The 12,735-nt window shown below is 51.0% G+C and overlaps 1 protein-coding gene across 2 annotated transcripts in view; it reads right to left on the bottom strand.

Annotated features, from left to right (window-relative positions):
• The window catches only part of FAM193A (family with sequence similarity 193 member A), a 51,876-nt gene extending 39,392 nt beyond the window's left edge, over positions 1-12,484 (bottom strand). For both annotated transcript variants that reach the window (XM_069977324.1, XM_069977325.1), the window contains exon 1: positions 12,091-12,484. In XM_069977324.1, coding sequence (XP_069833425.1) covers positions 12,091-12,309 — 219 coding nt within the window. In that variant the 5' untranslated portion in view covers positions 12,310-12,484. The remainder of the gene's footprint in view (positions 1-12,090) is intronic.
• Positions 12,485-12,735: the final 251 nt, after the last annotated feature.

Raw genomic sequence — 12,735 nt, 5'->3', positions numbered from 1 at the left:
TCCGAATTGGCCCGATTCGGCCGATTATCGCTCCATGTAATAACTGCAACGATCAGCCGATGACAACGATCATCGGCTGATCGTTGATATAGGTTAGACCCTATTTTTGTCGGCGCAGACTGCGCACCGCTACGTGTAATAGCGGTGCGTGGCCGGCGACTAACGATATACATTACCCATCCACGTTCCAGGGCTGCTCCTGCCGCTGCCGTCCGCTTCTCCCGGGGTCCCGTGTGCGCTCTAGCTTCACTGCGGCCTGTCAGCAGATAGGCCGCTCAGCCAATCACAGGCCGCATTGATTCCTATTGATATTTCACACTGTAAAGAGCGCCAGACTCCTATCTACACCCAGTATAAGCCCAGCAGCTGTAAAGCACTTGTTTTCACATCCCGAGGCCTTGCTGTGCGTAGCCTTGTTTATATGACACTTTCATGAGATAACCGCCCAGCAATGAACAGTTCTGTATGACGGACATTTCTTTACAGGTAATTTCTAAAGCCTTAGGACCAATATAATTGAGAACGGCATGTATGACTTTTTGCAACGTTAAGGACATCTAGGGGAGGCCACAGATCCACAAGAGGATGGTCATTGTCCTTTATTGATGATAATTCTCATCTATGCAGACCTGTGTGTATCCATGGTTACAGACTACAAACACTCCCTGTGCAGTCATGCACCCAACTTTCCCCTACCACGTGCTAACTTAGCAAACACATTGCATTTTTTATATTATGGCCAGTTCCCACTGAGCAAAATGAGAGCAATTTCATCGCTTAATGCACGCTTAAAATTCTGCCAGAAAAATCTGTGCAGAGCAATTTTCCATTGAGTCTAATAGGATTTCCGCTCTGCTGTTCACACAGCGGAATTTCCTAGTGGAGTGTTCAGCCGCGGATCCACTTTTCACCCAAAGAATTAAAATGTCACTTTGTTGGGCAGATTCCGAAGTCAATGGGGCTCAAACTCTTCCAGAGCTGAATAGGCAAGGAATTTCAAGCAGAAACCTTTCCTCTTTATGTTCACAAGGAGCAAATCAGGCTGATTCCTCCTCTGTCTCAGTGTGTCATTGACGGTCTATGGCAGAGCACATGCTCCTCCGCTGCTCTCCGCTAAAAGAAGAGACATGTCAATTCTTTGAGCGGAGAGGGGAGGAAGCGGACGCCCGCCCTACCATTCACTCACTGCAGGACACTGAGCGCGGTGGAATTCCAACGTATTTGCTCAGTGTGAACATACCCTAATTCCTCGCCTATTGCTCTGTGTAAATGGGCCCTTAGTCACTGAAATAGTTACATAGATGGCTCAACAGGAATGGTCCAAGTTAAGTCAATTTATAAGTACACCTTCCAGGTAACTACAAGAGATTACTACTTCCCTGTTAACCCTCGCACATATATGCAGGGTACAGGTTCCGTAGGACAGACATTGCCCCATTTGAATCACATGTATACATGCACGGTTAAATGGTCATAACAGTTTCAACAAACTTTGAACTAATCAGTAGTACAAGTGAAAAAAAACTTGACGTATAATATCTTGTAAGAGGAAAACGCCTCAACCTATCAGGCTCTTTTTACAATTAAAGTGTCACTGCCATTATAACTTTCAAAATCTTAAGGGCTCGTTCACACAGAGCAAAAGCAGCTGAATTTCTGCGCTGAATCAGCGCTGAAATTTCAGCCGTTAAAATAGGTGCAGAGCTAATTTTCATTGTGTTGAATGGAAATTCTGCTCTGCAGTTCACACGGTGGAATTTCCGCACTAAACTAATCCGCTTTCCGCCAGAAGAATGAACATGTTCATTCTTCCGCTAGCGGAAGCCTATACATACCAATGGGGTTCGGAATTTTCTATCTTAGCGCGGAATACGCGCGTATTCAGCGCGTAATACAAGCGGAAATGGGGAAAAAAGGGGGGGGGGAAGGATTCTAGTATATATTCTGGTATAGTCTAGTTTACTCGCCAAATACTTGCTGAATTTCAGCGCTGAATGCATGCGGATTCAGCGCAGATTCCTCGAGTATTCCGTGCTAAATTTGTCAAGAGCTGATTACGAGCTAAACACTTTCCTAGCGGAATACGCAGGGATTCTGCTTACATTCTGCTTGGAATTCAGCGTCAGTTGATTTCAGGCGAAAATATTTCCTTGCGTAATCCGACCCTTTTGCTCTGTGTGAACGTAGCCTAAATCAGCAGTAGATGTGATATAAAGCAAGTTTGCAATTTACATTCATTATTCATTTTTTAGTTATCATGGAAAACACAGCACTTTTTTTTTTCTTTTTTTTTTTAGAAAAATGTCAGAAACAGGAAACTGTCAGAAAACAGGAAGTCCTGTGTATCCCAGGCCATCTAAGTGCTCACAGAGAAGGCAGTCATGTGACTGGCAGATACATTGAGCCGTGACTCTCTGTACTGGCTGATGTGTTTAGTCTGTTTTTTTCCACCAGCACATGTCAGAAAATCTGCCTTCAGGAGGCTGGACCTGGATGTCTGGCAAGTTCAGCTTTGTTTTACAGCATAACAAAAATAATGAATGTATATTGCAAACTTGCTTTATTTCACATCCACTGTTAATTTAGATTTTGAAAGTTATAACGACAGTGACACTTTAAAGAAAAGCTAACTTACTGATGGATCAGTTACAGCTGCCTATAGAAGTGTACAGAAAAGGAAGGGGGGGGGGCTACAGAGTAAGGGCCCTATCCCACAGTAACGATAATCGGCCGGATTGGCCCCATTTGGCCTGATTCGGCCGATTATCGTTCGGTGAAATAGAGAGAATGATCAGCCGATGATCATGTCATCGGCTGATCGTTCATTTAGGGCCAGACCAAAAATCATTGTTCCCCCACAGCGCATCGCTACAATTGAAAAGCGGTGCCCGGCGGGCGACCGTCGATTTGACAAGCAGCAGCACCATACATTACCTATCCAGGCTTCTTCTCTGCGCTGTCTTCATCCCCGGGTCCCGTGCGCTCTATCTTCAGAATGGCCGGTCAGCTGACAGAGGGCTCAGCTAATCACAGGCCGGGACCGCCGCGGCCTGTGATTGGCTAAGTGTGGCCTGTCAGCTGACCGGCCATTCTGAAGATAGAGCGTGCGGGACCCAGGGATGAAGGCAGCGCGGAGAAGAAGCCTGGACAGGTAATGTATGATGCTGCAAGGGCTGCAAGGACATCGTTAATGATGTCCTAGCAGCCCTCGCTCAACGATCATCGGGCCGTGGACTAGGCCCAGTAAACGAGCAGCGATCTAGCTGATCGCCGCTCGTTTACATCGTTGATCGGGCCCTCCTCGGCCCGTGGAATAGGACCCTAAGACGTCGTTGGAAAGACACAGAAGACCTGCTCAAGTCTCTAGTCTTGGGTATTCTTCACCCAAGTATTTGATTCACAGCTTAGGGCCCTATTACACCAACAGATGTCTGACAGATTATTTGACAGTTTTTCAGCCAAACCCAGGAATGGATTTGAAAGGGGAGAACTCTCAGGCTTTCCTTTACAACCTGTTCTCTGTTTATAGTCTGTTCCTGGATTTGGCTGAAAAAAATCTGTCAGACATCTGTTGGTGTAATGGGGCCCTTATACTGCTCATGACTGTTCTATAATGTCCACCTGAGGGTGTTCTATAGGGATAAAGAAAATCAGGATGCTCTACTCTATAGAGTGTATGGGAGACACCATAGCAGACACCAACTAGCTTAGGGACAGGCTGGTTATACACTTGATTGACATAACATGACCAGTCCTATGGGATTGTTCGTACAGAGTTGGAAGACTAATCATAAGCAAAGAAAACTTAAGTGAGACTAAATCCTTACAGATGACAATTACAATTAGATAACATATCAAAAAATATTGTGAGGCGCACACTCCTTTTAGAGAAAGTTTATGTGCATTAAAGGGGTTATCCAGCGCTACAAAAACTTTCTTCCACAGACAGCCCCACTCTTGTCTTCAGTTTGGTTGGGATTTGCCACTTAGTTCCATTGAAGTGAATGGATCTTAATTGCAAACCACACCTGACCTGGAAACCAGAGTGGTGCTGTCTCTGGAAGCAAGTGGTCATGTTTTTGTAGCAATGAATTACCCCTTTACATAACTGAAATTGCAAAACGTTTCCAGATTCTTTTTTTTGCCCCTCAGCTGCATTGCGATATGCTAATTTTATCTAATCCTCGCATGTAAGGATATCACAGGCGAGTCCTGCTCAGAATACTCTTCCATTCTGAATTACAAGCTCTGTATACATGGACAGGTCCCAGTAAGCGTTCGGAACCAAAGGCACCATCATAAAAATTCATTGACTAGAGGGCAGTATTACTGGGTGTGTACAGTTTTGCAACCACTGGTTATTGCACTAATGCATCCTAAATAAACAAAGCAATTTTGCAAACAAACTCGAATAGGAATAGCCCGTCTTGTGTATACAGCTTCCATGCAAACCTATATCACTATGCTTATATAGTACAAACAAGCCCTGCAAACTCTGTAGAGCCTCCGCCTATGTGAATGTACCCCGACTAATCTGCTGATGTATGTGATGTGTGTCTGCACTCTGTAAGCATGGATGCACATAGACTTCCTAGGAGCTGTGTGCACAACCATAGTCTTAATAAAAAGGAAAAAAATCCTATTTGCAAAAATGCTTCACTTGTTATTTTAGTTCTGGCACAATAATAATAGTTACACAGCATCCTCTCAGCCGTAACAATGACAGGTGCACAAAGACTGAAACATTCACACAATTCAGATAATATGTAAAAGTTTTGGAAGATAAATTTGCTTAAATAAAAAAAAAAACAAAGTAATGTAAACTGAATAGAACACGTCAGAGACTACGCCTCTTACATACAACACAAAAGAATGAAAATTTTAAAAAAAAAAAAAAAAAAAACTACTTCCTGTCAATGTTACTTTTTTTATAGTTGTTTTTTCCCTGACCCAAGCTTTTCCTGATCTGACAGCCCAATTGGCCAGCAGCTGAGCAATCACAACATCACATATAGGCACTGGCTTTATTTACATGGCTATTACATAACCAGCCGCCAAGCGAGAAGACACAGTGCACATATACATAGACTATTAAATCCCCCCCATGCTATCTGGACACAGATAACCTCTCAGTCGGCACTAAGTGGAGCTGAGCAGTCAGTGCGGAGAGTTCATCAGAGGCTGCAACACAGGGCGACGCACAAGGAGTTGCCTGGAGACAGGGCCCCAAGACACGGCAATTTACACAATATCTGCCTACAGGAAAGTGGCATTTACACCACTTTACCTGCTCTTTCCAGGCATAATACACAGTTTTCAAGAATCCAACTTGGGAATAAAGCTAACCATACAGCTCGAATAAATGTCAACCAAATACTCATCCCTCCTTGTCATCTCTGGGAGTCCCCCTTCAAGAGTCTATTGAGTGGTTCCTAAGCAATGCAGTTCTGGAAAAATCTGGGAGACTATTATGACAGATGGTCCATCACCTTGCTCCCCTACAGATGTAAATCAGGCATGGGGAACCTTCTGCCCTCCACCTGTTGTAAAACTACAATTCCCATCATGCCTGGGCAGCCAAAGCTTTAGCTTCAGCTGCCCAGGCATGATGGGAAATGTAGTATTGCAACAGCCAGAGGGCCGAAGGTTCTCCATGCCTGCTGTAAATGGTTGGTATTACTCCATACTCTTGTAGGAGTGTCATTCAGGGGCATGGGAAAGCTGAGTGACAACACAAGGTTGTTATATCAAGCATAAAAGCACCACACATAGAGCAAACAAAAAAAAATAGCTTTAAGTGCATTATAAATAGCTTTACTAAATACACTAAACACAGGATAGCAGCATCAGACAACACAGGTTGTTGTTGTAGTCTGTAACCATGGAGACAAATCTGCATTGCAGCTGTATACACAAACAGTAGGAGATTTAGGGTCCTATTACACGGAGCAATTTTTAGCGACTAACGATAAACGATAGCCACCAAAACTCATCTCCCCCTGGCTTTCTCAGGTGAAAGTACACGACCTGGCTAATGCACTGACAGTGACTGCAGTGCTGTCAGTGACTGGCTGAGCGGGATATCCATCAGCCAGGTTGCGATGTGGCAGCAGCAGGAGACCAGCGGGGGTCTGTGGCACTGCACGGGCAAAGGGACAAGTGAGTACTTATGTTCAGTTTCGGAGCTCACTGAATGATAATGCCGGGAGTTCCATAGTCCATAGTACATTGTCTGCACATATACGGACCGTGCACACAATGTGAGAATGTAGTCTAACCCTGCAGTAATGTCCTCTATGTACACTATAACTACAGTGCAGACTACACAAGGTTTGTTTGTAGTCTGTAACCATGGAGACACAAAGCATTGGACAGGAGCTATAATGTTTATAAATTACTTTTCTTAAGTACAATGTGATTTATATATAGAAGTAGGAACGCAAAAATCGGTGATGGGACGGACCCTGTCCACTTCTAAATCCGGGTGCAATGTGGTTATGTTCTGTAGGCCCAAATCACCATATACCTGGATGTCAATAGTAATGATCTGCATCTGTGGTAGTTGATGGTACAGATCTCCATAACAACACTGCACATCTGTTCTGCAAGCATCGCATGGGACAAGCGGCCATATTGCATTAACCTTACAGGGATGCTGATCATCTATAAGTAATGAAGAGTTTTACAAGCCTAACATACATTTCAGTTTCTCACAATCTCAAGACTGCTGGTTGTGAAGGAAAACCTTCTATAGACCTAGGTGCGAATTCACACCCTGCACAAGCACTGCAGATTAGTGTGAACCTACACAGGACTGTGCAGGAAGACAGTACAGACATGCTACAGACTGGAGGCTAGTTCGTTTTGTTAGGGATTTTTGGGGCAGATTTTGCCTTTTGGCAAAATCCTGGGTAAGATCCACAAAAAAAATCCTACTGTCGAACGCGGATTTCATTGCACATTGGCTGTGACATCCGCAGCGTGTGGACTCACTTCTCACGCTAAGCAGCTTGTTGGGATTAAAGCCACACATAGCAGATTCAAGCAGAAATTTGAGTAACCGTCCTCATCTATTCCGATGGATGGAACGGATTTTCAGTCTCAGAAATTTCTGCTACAAATCTGCTGTGTGTGAACCCTAGCAAAGTGTCAGGCTACACAATCCTATGATGCAGCACAAATCTCTCTCGTGCGATACCTACACTGACACGCCGTAACAAACCCTCAGCTGAGGGGGGAGGTTTTTAGCCTCTAAATGTAAACAATGTATTTTTACTCCTGCCTGACAAAAAAAAAAAAAAGAGATTCTGTAAATTAAGTGTCATTTAAATTAAAGTATTGATGTGTACCTCCAGTTTTTCAGAGTGCACAATGGTCATTTCTGTAATGTAAATCTAGGTTGATGCCAGAAATGGCTCTCAGCCATCTGTAACAATACCTTACAGCAAGCATGTTAAAGGGGTAATCCAGCGTGGGGGGCACTTTTTTTGGGGAGGAGGTGGCTGAAATAAAATACATCCACTCACCTCCCCGGTTCCAGCAGCGGGTCACTCATCGCGGCGCTCCAGTCCCCGGCCACTTCCTGGTGTCTGACGCCGCCCAAGACGCTACGTCTCAGGGCCGCTCAGCCACTCAGTGAAGGAGGCGGGATCAGTTTGAAGTCCGCTCGGATCCTGCCTCCTTCACTGAGTGGCTGAGCGGCCCTAAGACGTAGCGTCTCGGGCGGCATCAGACACCAGGAAGCGGCCGGGAACCGGAGCGCCGTGATGCTGGACCGGGGAGGTAAGTGGACGTCTTTTATTTCAGCCACCTCCTCCCCGGTCCCCCCAAAAAAGTGCCCCCCCCCCCCACTGGATAACTCCTTTAAAGTCGCAGCCCTCCATTTGTATCAATTCCCAACATGCTGAAGCATTGGCTGTCCAGGCATGATGGGAATTGTAGTTTAACAACCACAAGTTTGACACCTGTGCCTTATGACATGGGGGTTAACACCACAAATCCAGCGCCATAGACTTACATTATGCTGGATCTCACACTGGAGACAGGAGTTAGGGAGCATTTACACAGACAGATTTATCTGACAAATTTTTTTAGGCCAAAGCCAAGAACAGACTATAAACAGGGAACAGGTCATAAGGAAAGACTGAGATTTCTCCTATTTTCAAATCCATCACTAGCTGTCGGATAAATCTCTGTATTATACACCATTATGGAGACACAACAAGAAGCTCCATCTCATAAGGTACAGCTACATACAGCAGGAAGAACTGGGGCTCACAATCCAATTCTGGGGCTCAATTCAAAATGGAATTAAATTATAGAGAGGACTATAAAGCTCACAAAACTAAAGGCCCTATTCCACGGAACGATTATCGGGATAATCGTCCCGTGGAATAGACTGCAACATCAGTCGACTTCGTTCATGACGGCTGATTGTTGCAGTCGCTTGTTTTTCAACATGTTAAAAAACAAGCGACTGATATATCAGCGATCTGCTGCCGTCGCTCCGTTGAATAGGAGCAGCAGACCACTGCTATCCTCTATGGGCTGCCCGGACGATCAGTGATCACCCGGGCAGGCCCTATTAGATAAGGGTGGGTCAATATTTGGCAGCTTGTTTCAGGGCTGGAAGAGACCATTGTGTGGGGGGAGATGTGCTGTTCTCCTCCTGGATGCCCATTCAGCATAATTACCAGCGGCTGGAGAAGTTGGATGCAGCCCTGGGAGTCCCGGGAAAACCAAGGATTGCATCCAACTTCTGCAGCCTCAGGCAATCAAATGTAGAAACGCAGCAGAGCGTGTTTGAAGTTCACTCATCTCTAACCTGAACACAATGTCACAGAGTAGAATGCTGCTCGCCAATACTAGGTTGGCCACCCACTGCAGCCGAGCATCCCAGATGCCTCCAATAGCAGCACCTCCTGGTCTAGTCTCCTGTCCAGCCTGACTCTGGGTATAAGGGCACACCAGGCCGTACCATAAGACACCCGGTAAATATTAGGCAGGGGTCCTATGAATAAGAGCCCATGCATAAATCTCGGCATAATAGCTGCCTCTCTCCATGCTCTATGCCAGGCCGCAGTCACCTGGAGGTGGATATACATGGAATGGATATGTGACTGCAACTAGTACACCCGCGCTCTATTTACACCTATAGAAATCCGCCACCACCAGAGAAGTTAGTGTGGTTTTCACTAAAACCAGGGGTGGGTACATAGTTCTCAGTGTTTGTTCCACTGCTGGTTTTGGTAAAAAGTCAGGAGTTATTGAACCATCAATGAAGCAGCTGACCATAACCAACCAACCAGATTTCAGCTTCCATTTTTAAAACGCCTAAGACAAATTAAAGCTTTAATCTGATAGGTCGCTATAGACAACTGCTCCCCCCTATATATCGATCAAGCTATAATAAGCTGTCTACTCCCCCCACCCCCCCATAACAGCAGCTCCACTCCATGTCCATAGGTCAAGTCTGGTATTGCAACCTTCCCTTGAGATGGGACTGAGCTGCGATACCAGACACGTCCTGTGCAGATGAGCGGCGCTGCTGTTCGTAGACGTTATTCCCATTTGGGCTGGGACTTGCAGTGCCCCCACCACCAGTCTATTACTGTATAACCAGGAAGCCTGGCGTACACCTCAAGAGTAAAGTTTACAGCGGAACTGAAAGCCTAACAGGTGCCCACAGGTCTGGTATACTGCGAGGCTGTTACCACGTCAACTGCGGTAGCATCAGCATAACAAACCAAAGGGCACAAGAGTTGTGCTGGATAAGGCTGCGTCTATACACTGGGCCAGTCCATAGTATACAGTATATACGGCCCCAGTGCAGACACCAGCACCAGGCCTATTCATGCCATGGTAGTGGGTGGCACATGTGCAGCGCCCCCTGTAAACCTGGGCTGCACAGCAGGGATGGCTGTGGCCGTTATAGTAACAGGTTGTGCCCGGGCTGCTCGGCAGCGATGCCAGCGCCCGGGCTGCTCGGCAGCGATGCCAGCGCCCGGGCTGCTCGGCAGCGATGCCAGCGCCCGGGCTGCTCGGCAGCGATGCCAGCGCCCGGGCTGCTCGGCAGCGATGCCAGCGCCCGGGCTGCTCGGCAGCGATGCCAGCGCCCGGGCTGCTCGGCAGCGATGCCAGCGCCCGGGCTGCTCGGCAGCGATGCCAGCGCCCGGGCTGCTCGGCAGCGATGCCAGCGCCCGGGCTGCTCGGCAGCGATGCCAGCGCCCGGGCTGCTCGGCAGCGATGCCAGCGCCCGGGCTGCTCGGCAGCGATGCCAGCGCCCGGGCTGCTCGGCAGCGATGCCAGCGCCCGGGCTGCTCGGCAGCGATGCCAGCGCCCGGGCTGCATGGCAGCGATGCCAGCGCCCGGGCTGCATGGCAGCGATGCCAGCGCCCGGGCTGCATGGCAGCGATGCCAGCGCCCGGGCTGCATGGCAGCGATGCCAGCGCCCGGGCTGCATGGCAGCGATGCCAGCGCCCGGGCTGCATGGCAGCGATGCCAGCGCCCGGGCTGCATGGCAGCGATGCCAGCGCCCGGGCTGCATGGCAGCGATGCCAGCGCCCGGGCTGCATGGCAGCGATGCCAGCGCCCGGGCTGCATGGCAGCGATGCCAGCGCCCGGGCTGCATGGCAGCGATGCCAGCGCCCGGGCTGCATGGCAGCGATGCCAGTGCTGCATGGCAGCGATGCCAGTGCTGCATGGTAGCGATGCCAGTGCTGCATGGTAGCGATGCCAGTGCCCGGGCTGCATGGCAGCGATGCCAGTGCCCGGGCTGCATGGCAGCGATGCCAGTGCCCGGGCTGCATGGCAGCGATGCCAGCGCCCGGGCTGCATGGCAGCGATGCCAGCGCCCGGGCTGCATGGCAGCGATGCCAGCGCCCGGGCTGCATGGCAGCGATGCCAGCGCCCGGGCTGCATGGCAGCGATGCCAGCGCCCGGGCTGCATGGCAGCGATGCCAGCGCCCGGGCTGCATGGCAGCGATGCCAGCGCCCGGGCTGCATGGCAGCGATGCCAGCGCCCGGGCTGCATGGCAGCGATGCCAGCGCCCGGGCTGCATGGCAGCGATGCCAGCGCCCGGGCTGCATGGCAGCGATGCCAGCGCCCGGGCTGCATGGCAGCGATGCCAGCGCCCGGGCTGCATGGCAGCGATGCCAGCGCCCGGGCTGCATGGCAGCGATGCCAGCGCCCGGGCTGCATGGCAGCGATGCCAGCGCCCGGGCTGCATGGCAGCGATGCCAGCGCCCGGGCTGCATGGCAGCGATGCCAGCGCCCGGGCTGCATGGCAGCGATGCCAGCGCCCGGGCTGCATGGCAGCGATGCCAGCGCCCGGGCTGCATGGCAGCGATGCCAGCGCCCGGGCTGCATGGCAGCGATGCCAGCGCCCGGGCTGCATGGCAGCGATGCCAGCGCCCGGGCTGCATGGCAGCGATGCCAGCGCCCGGGCTGCATGGCAGCGATGCCAGCGCCCGGGCTGCATGGTAGCGATGCCAGCGCCCGGGCTGCATGGTAGCGATGCCAGCGCCCGGGCTGCATGGTAGCGATGCCAGCGCCCGGGCTGCATGGTAGCGATGCCAGCGCCCGGGCTGCATGGCAGCGATGCCAGCGCCCGGGCTGCATGGCAGCGATGCCAGTGCCCGAGCTGCATGGTAGCGATGCCAGTGCCCGGGCTGCATGGTAGCAATGCCAGTGCCCGAGCTGCATGGTAGCGATGCCAGTGCCCGGGCTGCATGGTAGCGATGCCAGTGCCCGGGCTGCATGGCAGCGATGCCAGTGCCCGAGCTGCATGGTAGCGATGCCAGTGCCCGGGCTGCATGGTAGCGATGCCAGTGCCCGGGCTGCATGGTAGCGATGCCAGTGCCCGGGCTGCTCGGTAGCGATGCCAGTGCCCGGGCTGCTCGGTAGCGATGCCAGTGCCCGGGCTGCATGGTAGCGATGCCAGTGCCCGGGCTGCTCAGCAGCGATGCCAGTGCTCGGGCTGCATGGTAGCGATGCCAGTGCCCGGGCTGCATGGTAGCGATGCCAGTGCCCGGTCACCAGTATGCGGCAGCCCTCCCCCGGTGCCCTCCACCCTCGGGCCGGCAGCTCACCTCAGTCCCGGGCGGGGTGGAGGAGATGAGGCCTGCTCCCGCAGAGCTGCCCGCTCCTCCGCTGCTCCCTCCGGCCGCCGCGCTGTGCTGTCCCCTCAGAGCCGCCGCCGCCTTCACATCCCCGGCTGCGCTGCTGTTACTGCCGCTACTGCTGCCGCTGCCTCCGCCCCGCTTGTTCTTCCTCCGCTTCGCCCCTCTCTTGGCGTCGGCCGGGCTCATGTCTGAGCTTATACACCGTCTTCTTTACCGAGAACCGCACACCGGAGCTCTACCACAGCGAAGGGGCCCGGGGCGCGGATATATCCGCAACGATAAAACACAGGGCGGCGGAGAAGGCGAACAACCGACTATAGCGGAGCCAAGCTAGACTCCAATATGGCGGACTACAAGGAGGAAAGCTATTCCCGTCTTACGCACAGACGTCATCACGTAATCCTACGTCAACGTGCTGCTGGGACAGAGTATACTCTCTGCTGCCACCTTTAGGCGTAGAGCTGCATAATAGGCTGTGTAAGGTAGAAAAGCCGCAGTATACGCCTGACTGAACTACCAATCCCAGAATGCTGTGCGCCTGAAATACAGTTAGAGGTGACTGCGATAGATGGCGAAGGGAAGTGGCCGGGGCATGCCGGGAGTTGTAGTTTA

This window comes from Dendropsophus ebraccatus, chromosome 7 (assembly GCF_027789765.1).
Source record: "Dendropsophus ebraccatus isolate aDenEbr1 chromosome 7, aDenEbr1.pat, whole genome shotgun sequence".
NCBI lineage: Eukaryota > Metazoa > Chordata > Amphibia > Anura > Hylidae > Dendropsophus > Dendropsophus ebraccatus.
This window is presented reverse-complemented; position numbering and strand designations above follow the sequence as displayed.